The following is a 21,084-nucleotide window of genomic DNA, read 5'->3' as shown; positions in this document are numbered from 1 at the left end:
TGCTGTTATGGAGATTGTTAGGTATAAACATATATTTGAATTTTGCGTTATATGCATGAATGAAACAGGGCACAAGTATAGCCGCATTATTTAAACTCCATAGCTATCGAAAACAAGGATCTCAGCAACTCAACTCAACTCCTTCTTTGGGATCCATGAGAGTGCGTTTCATTATATGTTAATAATTATCTAAGTTAATCGTAAGTGCTTTTTAATTTTGTAACTTTTTAATATCTTAAATTAAAACTGCCTATATTCTTCATTCATAAATATTTGCTCATTTGTGTCTTGTAATTTTGCTTAAACAAGTACTTGTTAAACGATACAGTCTCAGTATATGATTATAAACAATAATATATCTCGGAGAATCTTGAGAAATCACTTGTTTTTAAAATATATTTGTGCATGCAATCGACTTCGAATGCTTTGTTTAGAATGTAAAATATATTCCTTGTGTTTACAATTTGCAAAAATCAGTACTGTTTATCAAGCATTTGAATTTCCGTAAATGATTTGGAAAATTGCATTTAGAAAATGTTATTCTCCAGAATTGCACAAAAATGGCATTGCGCACATTCTTGACTTTATCCGTTTACACATCGACCTATTTTCACTTAAAAAGTCAAAAAAAATTGACCAAAATCCAATTCTTACTCTTGTAAAAAGCCCAAACAAATACGTGGGCGATTCTGCACCTTACCGCAAATATTTTTCCTTCTGACGAATATCTATTACAATTTTACTTTCATATACACTTGTATTATTAACTAATATTAAATTTTACTATCCATCACTTTCCCTACACATTTAAAAAAATCAAAACCTGTTTTTTATGGAAGTATCAAATGCAAAAAAGTGATTTAATTGTTATTAAAATAACACGACACGTATAGCATTTTCGCAAATATAGATAATTCTATTTAGTTCACCTATATGTGTATACTTTAGAGAAGAAAAAAATTCTCCACATCATTTACAAAATCAATGGGTAAAAGTATATTTCGGGTATCCCTTGGTAACACATGGATACCGAGTTTGTGCAATTTTTTGACTTGTTATTTTGTCTTTGCGCTCCACAAATCCAAAATAACACAAACTCGGTATCCATGTATGCATCGACTTATTTTCACTTTAAAAAAATCAGAGAATTGCATAAACTTGGCATTGCGCACTCCCTTGACTTGGCGAGAAATGAAACAACTTCGCGATAATACAAAAGGTACCCTTCAGTCTACTCAAACCCAAATAATGTAATTACGGGTCGTTAATCGCTCCCTAAATTTAAAGTGGAAACTTAAGGTTCTATAAATATGTTTGCTGCTTGAGAGCTTCAGTTATTAAATAGAACTTGGTTCCCTAGGAAAAGTATTTTGAATTTTATGTGTTTAAAAAAACTTGCAGGATTTATTGCTAAACGACACAACTGTGGTTCTTTAAATAAATACAAGTATCAGCCTATTAATTACTTACATTAATTTTGGATTAGTATCAGCCTATTAATTACTTACATTAATTTTGGATTACTGCCCTTCTATTGTGCTCTAATTGATGTTGCAAGCTGCGATTCCCCTATTAACCTGGCGGAAGTCGTACCAAGAAAAGAGTGGGGTTTCACATATCCCAGTATTTAAAATACAATAAAGATAGTTTTGTTTTAAAGCTGTTTTTCTTGTTCTCATGTATTATAAATACGTGAATAATAATTGAGTTTCAAAAAATTAATTTCAGGGTTAAAATTAAGATAAATGAAAATAATAAAAAAATAAACGGTTGATCTTTACATTACGGTAACTGGTAGTTTGGCGACATTGTGGAGGCGATAAAGGTTACTACCTGGGACTTTGGTAATAATGTGAGCAGTACTGAGTTCCGATTACGCATTATTTTGTGTGGGGGAAATGAGAGATCGTGTGATACGTCATGTGATATTAATGGATGAATTACGGTTCTTTAATCGGAAGAGATCATGGGATATGTCATGTGATTTTAATGGACGAATTACTGTTCTTTAATGGGGAAAAATCTGGGAATTTTGTATTTGGCTTTATTCTGTGTTGTGTGAAATAGTGTTTGTGAATTTTTGGATCCCATGGCCGTAAGTAAAGTGAATTCGAAATGGGTATTTAGTGGTATTGAAAAGGATAGTAAGAAATGTTTTTTAAGGTTGTGTGAGAGAGAAATAAACATGTTTTATTATGTTATTTATTTTACGTGGTATCTTGCTTTGAAAGATAAGTATGATTTTAAAGATTCTGAAAGAGAATGAAGAAAAGTGTATCCGCCACGTAATGAAGATTCTGAAGGAGATTAGGTAAGTTAGTATTTTTAATGATTTTTATGCATTGTTGGAAATGTAAGGTGGAAAGGAATTTGGTATTATTGGGAAAATTGTTATTAGCAATGATTTAGTTTAAAGTAATTAGGATTGTAAGGTAAGTTTTATTAATTGAATGTATGTGCTCATGTATATTTTAAGTGGTGTTTTTGAATTTAATTATATTTTAATGAAATGATAGTTATTTTGTGAATTTTATACTTGTAGGAATTTGGTGTATGTTTAAGTTGAAATAAATGTGCATGGAAATAATTTAAATATTTGATAATAAATATTTGTAATGCTTCATGTATGAATTCGTTGGTGACGTGTATAATGTAATAGGTGATTTAGAGGTAAAAGTTTTTGGATATTTTATTTATTTTATATGTGGAAATGTTAATATTTGTAAAGGGTAAATACTTTTTCGCGATCATGTAATTTCATATATGTTCTTTTTACCGGGTTTAAAGATTCAGAAAATTGTCATGTATTTTCGTGAAATTTTTCTAATTTATGAGAAAAAAGCAGTGTACATGGATATAGTGAAGAGTGTGCGCAATGCCATTTTTGTGCAATTCTGGGATGTTTTTTTAAGTAAAAATAAGTCGGCGTGTACATGGTTTATGTGTATGTGTTATTTTGAAAAACGCGTAAGGTGTATGGTATTGTGCACTTTTTCCGAATTTTGCAGTGAATATTTGTCATGATTAAGCAGTTTTGTTTGATAAAATTTCTAGCATAAGTGTAATTCGGCTAGTAGATTGTTGGAAGAAGTGTTCAGTAGATAAGAAGAAAAGAAACATGTCTTTACTTCGTGAAGACAAAATGGCGGCGGGGAAAAAAAAAAATAGAGGGTTGCTGTAGGGGAGTTGGTCGCCAAATTTTCGCGAAAAAATCGCCAAGTTACCGTAATGTAAAGATCAACCAAATAAACATCATGCCTCTAAGTTTCATTGCATCTCTAATACACAATGCTTATTTTATTTCTTTACACTTTGAAATACGGTCATGTGTTCTTGGCACAGAATGTTTTCACATTTTAAACATTGCATTCACGTTCTTCTGTTCTTGGCACGAGAGCAATTTATCACATCTTTCATACTTAGTTGTTTCGAATTTCATGTATTCGTTTTAATTCTTCGTCGAAACTTTTGCTTTTGTTCAGCATGCAGTATGCCAGTTTCTTGGTAAAGTATTAACCCATTTATGCCTACTGTTCTTTGTTGAACACAAGTACCCACTGTTTTGATCTTTGTTCAATACTTTTTTTCATTAATTGTAATGCTAAGTCCTTCAAAAACAGGCTTCTGTTTCTGGTTGGTGGATTAACAGTTGAATGTAATTCAAGCATTTATTACAGCAATACTCAGTGCAGGAAAGAAAATTACCATTGGCCACCTCCTTGTTATACTGGAAATTAAATAACTGGCTGACATTTCATTCCCCATATCCACTGCTCCATTAGTCATATTATAAAAACATATAATTCCTGATGTTTTATTTTCTCCAATAGTATCATCTATAGTACGATCGTGATATAATGTTAAAAGCATAAGAACAGTTTTTCCTTTTTTAGAAACATTAGGAATTAATGTTTTATCTTATGCGAAACCAAAAACAGTGTAGAAAATATTCCTAGCTTCATCTTCAGTTTCCGAAATGCAATCTTCATCGCTTTCAAATGTTTCTAATAAATCTCACAGGCTTTGCATCTTCAATTCATAGGGAGGTTTCTTTGTACCATAATGCGGTTAGAAATTTTTAAGAATTTAATGTCAAGTACTTTAAAATCACTTGTGAGTAAAAATATTTACTGTTACACTCTAGAAATAAATTTCTGAACTAAATATTGAGTCAGAAAAACACTTATGCGAACAGGCGCGTGGGGTGTGTCATACCCCAGTTCCAACAAAATATCGATAAATCTTTTTCTGAAACACACAGGCAAAGAAAAAAACAGTTCTGAAAGTCAACCACAACTAGAAACTCAGCTACTGAATGCAGCACAGAATTTTAGTTTCACAAGTTAGGAATATTTCACTTTTATGTAGGGGTGGGGTATGATACACCCCACGCGCTTTACAAAAACATCCCAGAATTTCACAAACTAGGCATTGCGCACTGCTTTAAATTTGTCTATGTACACATCAATCTATTTTTATTTTTAAAAAAAAATCAGGAGGCTAAATCAAAGTTAAACTTTCATGGTAACCAAAAATGAGATTTCATCGCCAAAATTTTACAAAAAAAAATTGTTGCTAATCGAAGGGGCACCCAATTCTACACTAGAGCCAAATTTTTAATGATATCGGTTTTAATTCGATTCCATGATGATATCCACTCACATACTATTTGTAGACTGGCATGAAGAATTTGGCCTCCTTTCTTACATGTTTTTCTCCTCCTAGCGTCTACGTATTCTATTTTTAATATTCTATTGATACACACATCTGAAAGCTGAACTCGGGGTTCGTATCAGTCCTTATATTTGAAAATAAAATATAAAGGCCCTTATAGGTGCTTACTTTTTCTTTAAAACCCTTATTTTTTGTTTTTAGTGCTTATTTCTTGCTTTTAGTGCTTTTTTTTTAATCCATTGTTTTCAATGAACGCGCATTTTTTCGCCGTACCAAAGCCGAAACTAAATAAACAACTTTTCTGCCTTATATGCAATGTCAGATGGTGAGTCATACTCCCGAAAATTGCTTTTTCCCCTTTCCTCTGCATTAACGTAACCTATGGTGCGCGCGAGAGTACAGACAGGTGCACGTCGTTCTATTGGCCAAAGAATTGCGAAAACGTAGAAAATTCTGGTACATTCGGTATTCTTTTCCTCCCAACCAAATACTACACACGTTTGAATTTCTATCAAGATTTTAATAATTTGCATTCTCATTCCGCGTAGTCAGTTCATTTTCGTGTTTATTATTAAAACGTTATACTTATATCATGAGCATATGTATGAATATTTATAATAATATAGTTGCAGTAACTGCTGAAGTATAGATAAACTTCCAAAAATGGGTGTGTTTTTACACAGATTAGCTTTCTAAGGAATAATATTCGGAATGGCTTAAATAAAAGGAAAGTAATTGAATAGTCAAAGTAATTTCATTTTCTTTGCCAATACATTATACAGTACGGAGGTTGGGAGTTTCTCCTCAAAATCTCTAATATTGAAAGCAGCAGACTTTTTTTTTTGTCACTGTCCAATCTGGATTGAATAGGACTAAAAGTTTTTGCGGTCTACCCCAACTCAAGCAAAGATTGATTCTATTCCGGAAATTTAATACAGTGTGTTGAAAATTAGAATCGGAAAGACCCCAGATTAGTAAGTCTCTTTCCTTTCCTTTATTTAGTTCTTCTTTCTACAAATACCGGCAGGTGTTGGTTCCAATTGCGTAATATCGCATATGGAAGAATTATGCCGCACGTATTGCGTAATAACATTTGCGGTATTTTGCATTGATAATTAATTTTGATGTTCAGTCTGAGATTTGTTTATGAACACTTAAAAGAGTTTTTCTGTGCTTTCTAAGCAGAATATTTCTCAGTTCCGTTGGTTTTTATATGATGCACATATCAACGTCAAAATCATTTATTTAGCTTAAATTTAAATCTAAAGAACGGCTACAATCTCCCCCACTCCTCTTTTTCCAGTAACTATCCGGAAAATTCGGGAATTTCCGAGTATGCTGGTTAGTTAAGCTTTTACTGTTACTGAATGAAGCAATTTCCCGTCTTCTGATTTCAGAAATGTGCCTCTTTTTTTACTTAAATTACTTAGCTTTGGATATATGTTAAGGGAAAACTGTTATGCAATAAAAATATAGAAAATGTTCAGAATTTTGATTTAAGTTAAATTATTTAAATATTAATATGAGTGGAAAAATAAATTGTATTTATTATTAGGTGCAAAACAAATACAATTAATATGGCTTATTATTATTTATTTTCTATATTTTCAACTGAAATATCATAATTAAATTTTGTAATAAAGTTTAGTTCTGCATAGTTTTTTTTTCTCTCATTGTAAACTAATTCTGTAAATTGAACTGTCGTTTAAAATAAAAAAAAAAGTTAATTTTTTTTCCATTGTTGAGGTAATGCTCATTCTCTTAATAAATATTATATTGCTCATATTTTAAATTACAAGTCTAATTTTTCTTTTAAGGTTATGCAGTTGTGTATAATGTAATTAGACAGGTGCTTATATTTTCCTTAAAATGTGCTTGAAAAGTGCTTATAAGTGCTTATTTTTTTAACTAAAATGTGGCTATGAACCCTGTAGAACTACTGGTGTTAATTCGCCTAAAATAATTGCCACCTTTAAGTGTGTTTTTTTTTTTTTTTTTGTGTGGTTGTTATCTTTTATGTTACGTTTGAACACATTCCAAACTAAGAGACTTTTAGTATTCTTTAACCACTTGTGCTAAAAAGACTTGCCACGCACATCAAGATGCTTTTATCTCAAACCGCAAGCGACGCGAACACCACATCAGTAGGCATTTATCGCACAAATGAAAATAACATGGTGCACATGCCACCTAACAACGAGATTGTTTGGAACAGCCTGAGTATAGGACCCCATTGGTGATTTTTTTGTTTGGCGACCAGAAATGTCGCCAAGCCATGGAAAAGCCGTTAAAATTGAAAACACAGGTTAGAAAGCACGTTTTAACCAGAAACAATTTTAGAATATATGTTTAAACAGCAAATTTGAAGGTACCTAAGTAAGTAGGGCATATTGTAAAAGCAGTTAAAATTTAAAAAAGATGTTAGAATGTACATTTTAACAAGAAAAATTTTAAATACAAATTTAGAATATATATTTAAACAGTGAAACTGAAAATAAATAAATAAATGGAGGCATATTTTTAGCAGTCGTACTAAAAATACAAATTAAAAGCTGTAAAATTGAAAATAGGAGCTCAAAATACGTGTTTAAATTAAAAATATAAAAATAGGAGTTAAGAATGCATTTTTAAATTAAAAGCAAAGAAAGTTTGAAAATACACAAGTACATGGAGGCATATTTTAAGCAGCAATATTGAAAATGCAAGTTTTAAGCTATAAAACTGAAAACAGGAGTTCAGAATAAATGTTTAAATTAAAAATAAAAGAAATGCTGGAAATTTAGTAAAGTTTACAAAATCATGGTAAATTTATAAAGAAATCATATACTCTGCTGAATTTATGTCCCTTATAATTTCTAGAAATTTGTTGAATACATCAATATTTTGCTCCTTCAAAGAAAATGACAGGGTTGCCGAAGTGGAGTATTCGAGAATTTACTGGGTTGCCAGAAAAACAACCGTCCAAAAAGTGCGGCAAGCCAAAAATCGCCAATGGGGTCCTATACTCAAGCTGTATCGATTGTTTATTTCTCAAGTTGCAGCTCTGGATTGCACTCGCAGACGCGGAACGGCGTAAATGAGACACTTTACCGCTTGTTATATTGTAGCGCATGGCTCCACAACCATGAAGTTTAGTTGTAGTGCAAGTGGTTAACCCCTTAATCTACAATGATGGGCATAGCCCGCATACAATGGTCTGGCCAAACCTAACTTTCATGGGCATAGCCTGCGTGCGGTGATCGGGACAGAAGTGAATAATACATAGAATATTTGATGCGCAATTACAGTCTGATGCAATAATTGTGGTAGACGCAAGTATTACAAAATGTTTATTTATATAAAACTCAAAAATACAAAATTAGTAATCTGTAACGGTATGATATATTTCAAAGTATTCTGGTACATGTAACGAAATTTTATGCTAGTGTTCTATGTGGATTTTCTCGTACTTGATCTGCATACTCATTCATTTCGGTTACAATATTGTTCCAAAATATGTCATTATATTAGATTAAATATATCAAATTCTCTATTTCCTCCTAATTGACATAAGGCTTCCTCTCTTATGCCAGGAGTCATCGTATAGTCTCAGATTTTTAGACTGTTTCATATTTCTTTCCAAAGCCAGAACTCTGGTAGTTGATCGTCATCGAATGTATCATCAATAATTATTCGCCTATATTTTCTTTGAAAATTGCATAATTCGTCATGTTTTACGATTGCCCATATTAACCTGTTACGCAATTCGTGCAAATGTCCTGAACGCTGCGCGAGCTTGTATACAATTTCGGCCCAACATCTTCGAATCTAAATTATAGGTTAAAGAAACACGCCACATTTACTAAACATTTATCCGCAATTTCAATGCGTTTTGTCCATCCATCGTTTCTCGTGAACATAAATGAAAACACCATTTGGGAAATTGTGTTTTGCCATCAACATTCTTTTTAAAATAATCATAGATTTTAATTTTCTACCATTCCACTAAGTAGGAAAGCACTGTGTTGAGATTTTTCATGGTCTGTTGTTTTTATGTTAACCTTTTTTGTTCCTTTCACATCATGTATTGTATTGGAAGCAATTCAGCCAAGAACCCGTTAAATGTAAACACTGCTAACAGTGGCGATAAGAGTTCACACATGTTAACCCAATGGATTTGCATGTTCGGAGGTAGCAACCATTCCTCTTATGTTATTTTTGGTTCCTTATATTGGCTGTTCATTTTACATGTACCATCATACTGATTTTCACCTTTGTACATGCAATTTATTCTTCACTTATACACTGTAATTTTTTTTCTGATCTCCGCACTAACTTTCCTAAATTTTTAACAAGGAATAGATGAAATTATTTTCTTTCAATTAAGGTAGGTATAGGAAACAAATGCTTATCTGCAGTGGTGCGTCTTGGAAAGATTTTATTGCCTTCATCAAAAACATGTTCAGGGTGAAAACAATAGCAGATCTGTGGAGATTCTGATGCTGCTGATTGAAGCACATGGCAAAGGGAACTCCTGTTATGACTCATCACAGGCAGGCATGGGTATTATGTACACCAGACTGTTAATCACCCCATAAATTTCATTAGGCTGGTAATTGGTGCACATACCCAGTGCAAAGAATCAAACAGGCTGTCTGTGAAAATAAAATGACAGGAAAAAAAATTGTCTTCATAAGGAAAATCTAGCTGTTCACATAGTTGAATACCTATTTCGCTGTGAAGTTAAAAAATAATGGCAAGATCCATCCAAGGAAATTTTAAATGCAATTAAAGATTATATCCTTTTTAGGTTAGTATGTCTGGCAATAAACTTAGTTGCATGGGTTTTTGAGAAAAGGGATGGTTACTTTTTCAGGGCAGTAAAAAAATGAAATATTTATAGATACAAGTATGCAAGTTTTCTTTAATTCCTGTAATAGAATTAATTTAGAATCTGTTTTGACACTAATAAAATTAACTTTCTTATACTATTAACCAGCTAATTTTTAATTAAAAAAAAACTAAACTATGGTGCAACCAGCCTTAGAGCCAAGGCCTGCAGTGCCCCGAAATCTGCTTTCTTGACCGTGGGTCCCGAGGTGCATAAGCATATGCCCTGAACAAGTGGTCAGCTTGTCGCAGGACCCCGTGTTTGGTCCCCAAACAAACATGGTACTCATGTTATCAACCCAAGGGATGAAAGGCTGAGTCGACGTTGCTCAGTCTGAATTGCTTATACTTAATATCTTGCTTTTCTGCTAACTAATCTAACAAATTTGATTCACATATGCTTAGTTTAATATTATGCTATGCACTAAATATCAGGTTTAAAATGCTAAATTTGATTTTTTATTTATACTTTATATCATGTTTTATTTCTAAACTTAACTGTACATTGCTAAAACCATTAGTAAGCTTGGTGACAAAAGGCATTGTCGGCAACGAGTTCTTTTTTCCACATAGAGCTAAATCATTCAAAGCTATAACTGCACTACACCAACTCAAAATTCCTTAAAAGTTTTCAATTTAGATTGCTCTAAACTGAACTTCTGTGGCCGAGCAGTAAGTGATTGAACACTGGTAATTCAGGCTCTGGGTTCGAATCCCAGCAAACAGGCTGACTGCACAAGTGTTTTCTTGTGTGAAGAAAGTCCTGCACGGAGATATCTGTAGCATGCTTGCCATAATCAAATAAACTTATACTAAAAAGCATTAAATTTTAGCTTTTGTTGCTTTATTTTCAGAAGTAGAATGTTTTTGTGTAAAATTTTTTTTAATGATTGTGTGATCATATCTGATATGTTATAGGTATTAAGATGGCACCTCGTAAAGGAAAGGTAAAGGAAGAACAGCCTGTTGTTGCTCTTGGACCTCAAGCTTTAGAAGGAGAAAATGTGTTTGGTGTAGCACACATTTATGCAAGTTTTAATGACACATTTGTTCATGTGACAGATTTATCTGGAAGGTAAAATATGTTATTCACTTTCATTTTTGTGATGAAATGTCTTTTCTAGTTTATGTAGAAGGTGAAAATTTTGGTTTGTTTTTTTATTTTCAAATATTTGTCTTGTCTTTAAGAAATTGCTAAATTAATATTTATGTAATGGCAAGAACTGATTCATCATCTATTTTAACTCATATTAAAGATAACAAAAGAATTAATATGTAAAAATTTTTACTTCGCTGAATTTGAGAATTGTGATTATATCTGGATATTTATAGCAAAAAGCAGCGTTCACTTATTCATTACTATGCTGGAGAAAAAGTTAATTTCATTTGCTTGTCAAACTTACTAAAATGAAAACTAGTAGTTAAGTCAGATAATTAATATTTAATCACAAGTATTGAGTAATGTTTATAAATATGCCATGGTGTTTTCAATTCGTTTTTCTTTTTGTATCACTGAATTGAACAGATAAAAGTATGTAAAAATGATAAACTGTTACACACTGTTCAATACCACAGCCTTTCATTTTTTGTGCAGCTAACTCTAGCAATACGTTAAGAAAAAATTCATTCTTCTGCTTGAGTGGCAACTCTGGCTACAGTAATTTGTTCAAATCAGCTCAGCTGTCTGCTTACAGCAGCCGAAATCGTGATTCATCAGACAAGATGAGACGTTATTCGCCTTCAACCATCCATTCTAATCCTTTTAGTATTTAAAAAATTGCAACCACAGCAATCAGTGACCTCATTAGCAGAGAAATCAGAGTTAGCAGCCCGACTGTTATAATATAGTTGCAAATAAACTGTCCTTGTGCACAGACTTTGCAAAGCATTTGCATTAACCGTTTGACTGACACAGGCTCTCGCCGTAACATACCAAATTTTTCCAAAACTGCCATGAGAGAGGAAATTTTCTTTTTTTTAATACCGAAATGTCCCTGGTATTTTTTACTTGAATTTATGTGCTTCGAGTGCCATAATTTCTTAAACATATTTCAATGATGCAGTTGCTAATATTGAACATCTGACATTGTGAGCAGTGGTGTAGTAAGAGGAGATAGCTGTCCCTGGCCATAGCATCTAGGGTGGTGCGAATTAGATGTTCATCGGTGCATTTTGGCCATTAGGAAGAAACACGAAATCTTCTATTGTCCCCAGGAGCTGAAAATCGTTGGTACACTTCTGCATGCAATTGCCGACAATTTGTCCATGTTGAAACTCGTCTTAAGTCACTGCCTTCAGTCATGTTAACAGTGTGTTCGTTGTTGCTCTGATGCATAAACTTTGTGATACTAGTGATAGCCATATTATCTTGTAAGTCATTGGTTTCCGTTATGCTAATTTGCATGGTGTACAGTAATAATGTTTTTTCTGTGTATTAGACTTACTGAAAAAGATACGAATCCTTAAAAGTAGCATTTGAAAGTGTCTGATGTGTGTTCAGCACAGGTAACCTATAAGTTTTTGTGTCAGAAAACCCACTACCACCTTAAAAATCACTAACTTAATAGAAATAAAGAGTACTTTTCCGTTTCGTCGACGTAAATCTCACCAAGCAGACTTTATTGGCGACAACACACAGTGTACACATAAAAAATGTAGACAAATGTTAGTTCTAAGAAATTTTTATTTTAAAGGTGTAAACATTTTATTGTCGTTTAAAATTTTGTAAAAAAAAGCCAAAAAGACGATAAATTTGTAAAAACACCTTAATTTAAGAATTTACTGTGCTTTCATGGTAAAACATTCTGATTCGCCGGTTCATATTACGTGTCCGCTAGTGATTTCATATCACGTAAACTACATTACAAAAATCTAATTCTCTCGGTAATTATCTACATTAATTTCAAGTTAAATCTGAATTTGGAATACAAATTTAAATGCAAGAATTATTTCTACTCGGATTCTTACAATTCTTACTCAGAAATTATGTGAAACCGTAGTGCTTTACTTCGCTAGTGCATTCTCATTAGAATTGAACCCTTTACTTTGCTTTTTCTATATTTTTGGGTGAGCGGTGTGATTGCATCATAATTGACTAATTATCGCGAATGGCCTTAGAGCATAAAATTTAACTCCCTAGTAAAAATTCTGTGTAATTGTATGCCAGTGTTGAAAGAAACAATGAATCTGATAAGAAATAGCTGCGACTTGTTTTGAAAATGAGGTGTGAAATGTTATCAGCGAGGATATTCCTATTGGTGTCTTTGTCACCTGCGCCGGCTAAACGGAAAAGTACCGAAATAAATTTTTGGATCTTTATTAAGTTTTTATTAATAGAATATAAATGATGAGTAGACCTTATTGTTATAATCCATATGTAAAATTTCTATTGTAAATAGGATGTTGCTGTCTGACAGACTGAAAATAATAATGTGTGTGGGAATTCGTAATTGTTTCAGACATAACCATTTTTCACAAATGATAACTAGTGAAAGAAGTAATAAATTAGAGTTGATTCTTTGCATTGGTCGTATTGTGATTCTTAGAATCAAGGTGATTATGTTTTCACCCAATCATTTTTTGTAACCATATTGAAAGTAACAGTAAAAGCATTTTAAAATAAAACCACAGATCCCAACATTTAAAAATATGGTGTAGCAAAGGAAAGAAAAATTTAACACTAATTCTGCTAACTTTTGAACTTTCTTTAAATGACATCAAAATGAGGGAAATACATTGTAATTTGTTTATTAACCAGATACAAAGGAACTTTTGAAAAAGAGAATTTTTTACTGCAGTTATTAAAAATTTTAAGTGGTGCATCGGCTTAACAATTTATCTGATTTTTTTCAGTGATTTGGGTTCATATTTGAATAAGCTAGATTTTGTAATTGACTCAGGTATGTAAAACTTTCTATAGTTTCTATTTCCTTTTTTAGGGAAACAATAGCACGTGTAACTGGTGGTATGAAAGTGAAAGCTGACAGGGATGAAGCATCTCCATATGCAGCTATGTTAGCTGCCCAAGATGTTGCAGAAAAATGTAAACTTGTCGGAATAACTGCATTACATATTAAAATCAGAGCTACTGGTGGAACAAGGTAAATAAAGTGATGCACTTAAGTTGTTCCTATTTATACACTTTTCTTTTTTGTATTCCATTTCTTTTATTGGAAGTTTAAAATTCCTTATTTAATCATGAGTTTATAAGAATTTACAGTAATATGATTTAAAAAATCAGAATGAATGTTGGATTTCTAAATCACTGAGTGTTAATAATTGTCATTGTAGAATTAAGCTGATAATGGGTTGTTGTTTGGTACATATAACTTATAAAACAGTTTTAAGTATGACTAATCTTGCCATGAAATATTTTGGAAGATTTTGATGCTTTTTCTCAACTTTTGCCTCTTGATGATAAATAATTAGTTATTGTGGACTACAGCAGGATTAAAGATATGCTTTTTTTTTTCCTTGTAAAATATAAGAAGCTACTTCTATATTATCCTGTAGATCATGAAACTGTGACCGAGCAGCATGATTTAGCTCCAATTATGGATAAACATGACATCACAACATCAGTTCTTTCCTGAGTTGTATCTAGATAAACAACCTTACATGAATAAGGATATAAATTAACTGTTGTTGCTTATTTTTTCTTTTCATTTTTTAATGTGTTCTATCTCTGCAGAATGATATTTGTGTGTACCTGAAATTGCAGCTGATCAAGAGAATTAACATCTTTTGAACAGGGTGCGTCATTTGATTTTGGTCAACAAGTCACTAACAGATTTTAACAATCACGTGCAAGAAGTCTGTGCTCTTGACATATTAAATAGAGCTTCCAATAAACTAATAGGCCTAACAAAATAGTAGGGTAAAAGTATATTTTAGTGTGCCTCTTGGCGATTTTTAGCGGTACGCAGATACCGAGTTTGTGCAATTCTTTGACTTGTTATTTTGGCCTGCGTAACAACAATTTTTGCGCCAAAAATCGCCGCTACGCGAGCCAAAATAAAAAGTCAAAGAATTGCACAAACTCAATATTTTCATTTTAAAAAAAATCCCACAATTTTACAAAAATGGCATTGCGCACTCCCTTGACTTTATGCATGTACACATCGACCTATTTTCACTTAAAAAAACATCAAAGAATTGCACAAACTATCCTTTACGTGTTCGAGTTTGTCCATGTACACATCGATATATTTTCACTTAAAAAGTTAAAGGAGCACCCAATTCTACAGTAGAGGCAAACAAAAAAATAAATAATCGCAATAAACTGCATTTTAAACAAAACGATAAAATAACACAAAAAAGGGAAAACCTGTTATGTATTTTAGCAATGTACTACACAAAGCAAATATCTCCTTATTTAGAAATTCATTTGTCTTCAGTCTGTAGCACACAAAATTCCTTAACAGCATTATAAAATTATCTGAACTACAATTCGTATATCGGTGTCGCCACAGAAATTCACAAAAATATACTACATAGTTCTGGACTATGGATACTAAGTAAACTTCCCCCTTTCGTTCCAAATCGTACAGAAACTTCAAATTAATCCTACTACATTCAGCCATTGTATGGTCTAAACAATGAAGCAATGTACTTCCTAAGCAGCACACACCACAAAAGCCCTTGCAAAACATCCCATGATTCAAAATTTCCCAGAATAATGCAAACGATTATGTCATAATAGGGTTTCTGTAACATTCAACTACTCAGGTTACCATAAATGATATAACAACCTTGGCGATAAATGAAACACAACTTTGCTGTAATACAAAAAATGAATTGAAAGTTTTTATGAAGAGCAAAAACAAAGTGGGCTGGAGGAACAGTTGGTGCAACTTTTCATAGTCAACAAGATAATGTATATGTATCGAGAAAAATTAAATAGTAGTTATTCATTTACATTGTAAATGATTACTTGGTTAAAATAATCTATATTGGCACACTTTCAAAATCAGATAGTTCTTATATTTTAAGTACAGTGATTAAGCTATTTGGGAAATGTAAGCAATTTGTGAGAAAACGTTCTGTAGTTAATGTTTATCAACAGTCATACAGTTCAGTGAAAAGTGAGGTACATTTTTATCTAATTTAAATTTTTTGTAATTTGTTTCATAATTATTAAATGTATGTTAAATGCGTATTTTATGGGACATAAATTCTCTGACTAGAATTGCACATTAAATATAAAACAAATATTTTTGTATAAGAAATATATATAATTCATATCCTTATTGCTATACACAAGTCATTCAGCATGTTAGTTCTGTATGTGACATTAATTTTTGTTTCGCAAAATACATTTTATGAATTAATTATTTTGCAATAAGCTGTACTAAATTATGATTTGAAGATGGCAGTTTATTTTTTAAGTACTTTTTGTTATGTAAGTGCACAATTACCTCTCTCACAGAAATTTTTAAAAAGCCTGTATGATTTGCATTTTCTCTCCAAAATATTTTACATAATTATTTTGATGCAGAGAATGTATTTTTGATCTTTCGAGAAAGGGGGAAGTAATGTTTTTCTCATTTGATTTCATATATGTTTTGAAGATTTTAAAGTGAATTTTTCAATCTTTTCAGAACTAAAACACCTGGACCAGGTGCACAAGCAGCCCTAAGAGCTTTAGCCCGTAGCGGAATGAAAATTGGGCGAATAGGTATGAATTCTCTTCTGGTCTGTTCATTTAGAAAAGTGTGACTGATATCCAGAAATAGTTTCTTTCTATTCCTGCTTTATATATTTAATGAGGAATATGTTGTATATCATATAAATATTTAGATGCTGTGTAATATTTGCATCTTGCTTTTCAAGAAGGAATATTTGGAGACTTCAGTTGTAATCTCCTCACAAGCATATTTACTTTACAAGTTTATGTGTAAGATACCTGAAAAATGCATTTTGCTCATGTGATTAGTCTGTACTTTGATGTTTTAACACCTGTCTTGGGTTCAGCTGAACTTAACCAGCGTGATTATGATTGACTAAAGGTATCACATGTATTTGTATGTGAATTTGCACCTCAGGAATTTCAAAATGTCATTTCGATCTACATTAAACTTTGTAAATTCAAACAGTCTGATCTGTTTCTTCTAGAGCTTTACCTAGACTGGGAACTAACCAATGCTTACTGTTGTACAATTCAAGACTAGTGTGGTAGTCTCCAAGAGAAAGTGGAAACACAGCAATGTAGTGAAGACGGTCAGGTCAAAACTTCCACGTGTAGTTAGGGCAATTGTTCTAATTTTTTAGTAAAACTGCTTGTCATTCAGATGTGCACAAATTGTAATGAATGAACCTTGTGACAAAATGAGGCAAATAGTGGAAATGTTTAATAAATAGCTTTTGGTTAGTAAAACATAAGTTCCACAGGTAATGAAGGTAAACTGTAAAATCATGCTAGAAATAAATATAAATAAATATAAGTAATAAAATATGAATGGAAATGAGAAGTTCGGAAATGCTTTTGGTGGTATGTGCTTTGTAGAAAAAAAGCACTGTTAATATGTGAAATTTTGAATTTGTTATCTATATTGCATAAAATATCTCATCATATGTACTTTCATTTTGCTGTTTGTTAAACATGTTTTAAGAGTTTTATGATACACTTGTGTAAAAATTTCCATTACAAGCATATGCTTGAGTAACATACAATATATGCTGTAAAAGAAAACCAAAAAAGTAGAATTATTAAGAAATCGGTAATAAACAATAAGAATCGATGTAAAAAATAAGTTTACTCATATTATTTTTCTCAACTCCCAAAAGACATCATCAGTTCCTTTCAAAATGTCTTAAATTCTGCTAACACAGTTTTGCAATTTCTTTTTATGTGGCAATGAATTTTATAAATTTTTTAAACCAATTATTCTGACTTGAAGCATTTCATTAACCCATTAACCGCCAAAACTACAAGGAATGTCTCTTTTCTCATGAAAATAATAAAAATATTAAATTAAGCATTTATAACATAAATTTACATTGAAAATTTAAAAAATGCTCTTACCTGTGGAAAAAGCGAGCGTTGCGTTCGCGCAACGTCAGCGAAATAAGACTACGGATGTTTATTGAGTAGGATTGTACTTGTGTGATGTTTCTTTCGAGTGGAGCGCAGGATTACTTTTTAGCTGTATAACGTTTTATACATCTACAAATCACTTTACTTGTAATTAATTTAATATTAAAATATACATTGTATTTCTTTTGCAAATACAGATTATTTCAATTGAAAGATTCAAGCATGAAAAGCTTGATTACAATCATGATGTAAAGCTACATTACATACTTTGCATCTATAAACAGTCTGGCTATGGTACTCTTTACAACAAAGTCTTGTTATCAACGGACTTTACAATAAAATGGCTACCATCTCCATGCAGTGGTTTTTGAATGCTGAATTTACTAGGTCTTCCTGTTGCTGATCTATTTCTGGTTAATTCTACACTCTCAATAGGAGTTTGCAAAAGGAGGAATATTTCCAGTAGTAAAAAAAAAAAAAAGTGGTGATATTTAGTAAGTTTAGATACCGTCTCACCTCATATAATTTATCAGTATTGTCAAATGCAAATTATGCTTCATATTCCTGTACTGCAAACGTGATATCGATTCTCGTACAACAGGAACAGAAATGTCCTTATCAAAAGACCAATACATTTTTTCTTGAGGTAAAGAATGATATCCTGTAAGCAATAATATTCCAATAAATCTTCTCATATAGGCTTCAGATGCAATATCCCCCCCCCTCGAGCATATATATTTGTCTGTTCAACGAGAAAAGAGTAAATGTCTAAACCAAAAAGAAAATCGAAAATCTGTGCACTAGTTTTACCTTGTGTTTTGTCTTTTAAAATTTGTCTTCTATCTCTTTCCTCATGTTCTTCCTGAGACATGACTAACAGTTCCTTTTTTATCCACTTCAAGATTTCAGTCTTCTGCTTTTTAAACTTTTTAGTATGACTATAACTGCTTTTAGAAAACTGAGACTTACTTCTTAAGTGAATTTCAACTTCCCCAGCAGTATCATTTGGTAAAATATCATTATCATTATTTAAAACATTGCCATTCCTTTCTTCTCTGTCACTAGCTTCTGCAATTTCTGGGGGAACAACAACAATATCAGTTTCATTCTGGTCATTATTAACATTATCATCATCTGTTTCTTCATCAAAAAGTCTTTGAAGGGCTTCTTCTAATGTAAGATACCCCGTTCTAGGCATTTTTAAGTAACCAGAACATCGAAAGAAATGAATGAAAAAGTAGATTGACTACCTGTTTCCTGCTGAGCGCAACACCTGTTTTCCCTTCCTTCCCAACACAAATGTAAACATCTGACTGATGTAATGTTCTGATAAACGGTGACCTTGACTAAAAATAGATCACTCATAAAGAGGGCGATTCTTTCGTTAAATATTTTCAGCAAAAATACCAGGTCGAAAATTTTGCTTAAAGTACGAGATTAATTATTATAAACAAAATGATTGTTGAAGGCAAATATTTTTTTACAGAAATAGTCTTCATAATATTGCCTACACAAAATCATCTGCTGGTATAAAATGTCTTAGGTAGTTATATTTATATAGCCATTTATTTTCACCGTTCCGTTAACGCAACACCTGCGGCTAATGGGTTAATTGCAGAATTTTTCGGTATAGATATCTCTATAATTTAATAAATTTTTATACTGCTGTGTTTTCATAAAAACTAGTTACCTTATTGTTCATGATTTGTTTGAAGTATGAAGGAAACTATAACTTGCCAAATGCTTAGTATTTGTAATCTTAAATTGTTATTTGGACTCATTTTCATTTGCTCAACATTACTTTCTTCCCTGACACATACAGAAAAAAAAAAATTGAGATTGGTGATATTGAAAATGTGCATATTCTGTATACCTTTAATGGTGTTTTTTTAAAATGAGGCCAAAAAACGTAACAAATTTGGAGGAGATTTTGAATAAAACTTTATTTCAAATGTAGTCGCATGCCAAAAAATAAATATTTTTGCCAGTTATATTATTGATTATTGGAAGATATCGTGCGTATGAAAGGCAGTAAAACATTTTAGCCATTGTGAAGTGACAAAGATTTTTTGAGACAGTGACTGTCTGTGTGATGCAAAGCTACCAATATTTTATACAGGTGTTTTGTAGCATCAAATAAAAGATATGTGTATGGACACTTGGTGATTATATTATATGGTTTCTAGTTTCTTACCACTGATATATATATATATATATATCAGTGGTAAGAAATATTACCAGTGGTATTAAATATTACCAGTGGTAAGAAATATTACCAGTGCAATTAATATTATCAGTGGTAAGAAAACTTTACTATATATATATATATAGTAAAGTTAAAGGTTGGAATATAAATTAAATATAAATTTAGTTATATATTGTAGCTGTCATGTATAACATGATTTGATAATTAAGTTTATCTTAATTTCTTTTATGTGTATTCCAAGAAATGTAATATGTAAATCAGTTCTGCATTTGATATTTATAGCTACTCATAACTTTTCTCTGTCTCTTTTGCAGAGGATGTGACACCTATTCCATCTGATTCAACTCGTCGGAAAGGTGGAAGACGTGGTAGACGTTTGTAAACACCTGCAAAAATCTGTTAAATAAACGTTAAAAAATTACTTTTTTAGTTTCTTTCATCCTTTTAAAAAAATTTCGTTTTGCATTTTGAGATATTCATATGTAGAAATAAACATTTTCAACATAAAAGAAAACAAGAATATATTTTTACACTTCCTTCACTTCTTTTCATAATTAAAAGTGTACATAAACTTTTTTAAGATTACATGCATATACAATATTTACATGGAGGGGGAATTACTGGTGTAGAATCGTGGATCATGAAATGATATATTTGTCAGTGGCAGAATTGAAGTTTTTTTCCCCCGCCCTATCTAATTATATACTATCTGCACATCCAATGATACCGACTCAGAGTCCTGAGGCATATATTGATATGATGTTGGTCTCTGTTTTGCATCGATGACAGTCTGGAGAGGGACTTTCCACCAGATTTTGATAGGTGGCCATAGGAATTGACTTTTAGGCATCATGTAATCTGTGTTCTAATTCATTGCAAAGGTGATCTATAGAATTTAGTTTGGGGCTCATTGCAAAGGTGATCTATAGAATTTAGTTTGGGGCTCTGAGAAGGTTAGTCCAGTTTTTGAATGCCTATTTTGTGAGACAATATAATTGCCATGGAATTGGGAGAGCAGAATGTCCACATCACATAATTCATGTTTTCAACCACAAGAACTAAGGGGCCCAGGCCATGATGCTGCACCACCAAACTTGACAGTCGGCACAATGCAGTCATTTAAGAAGCGCTTGCCTGGCATCTGCCAAATCCAGGCTTGTCCATCAGACTGCCATATTGTAAAGTGAGAGTCATCACTCCAAAGACCCATGACTGTGAGCTTTGCACCATTGCAGTTGATGGTTGTCATTCTGGAAAGTGATGTGCAGCTGCATGAATATGGAATCTCAGTTTTTTTAAC

At 32.0% G+C, this 21,084-nt stretch overlaps 1 protein-coding gene across 1 annotated transcript; it reads left to right on the top strand.

The window, feature by feature from the left end:
- Positions 1 to 48: 48 nt before the first annotated feature.
- On the top strand, positions 49 to 20,205 carry LOC118188098 (small ribosomal subunit protein uS11). Its single transcript, XM_035358449.2, has 5 exons — positions 49 to 200; positions 10,462 to 10,618; positions 13,482 to 13,643; positions 16,143 to 16,219; positions 20,099 to 20,205. The coding sequence occupies exons 2-5, from the start codon at positions 10,470 to 10,472 to the stop codon at positions 20,164 to 20,166; spliced, it is 456 nt and encodes a 151-aa protein (XP_035214340.1). The 5' UTR covers positions 49 to 200; positions 10,462 to 10,469; the 3' UTR covers positions 20,167 to 20,205.
- The last annotated feature ends 879 nt before the right edge of the window (positions 20,206 to 21,084 follow it).

The sequence above is a fragment of the Stegodyphus dumicola genome, chromosome 6 (assembly GCF_044657685.1).
Source record: "Stegodyphus dumicola isolate Sdum_Otavi_A_Nest chromosome 6, ASM4465768v1".
Taxonomy (NCBI): Eukaryota; Metazoa; Arthropoda; class Arachnida; order Araneae; family Eresidae; genus Stegodyphus; species Stegodyphus dumicola.
The sequence above is the reverse complement of the archived record's forward strand: the minus strand, read 5'-3'. Positions and strand labels throughout refer to the sequence as shown.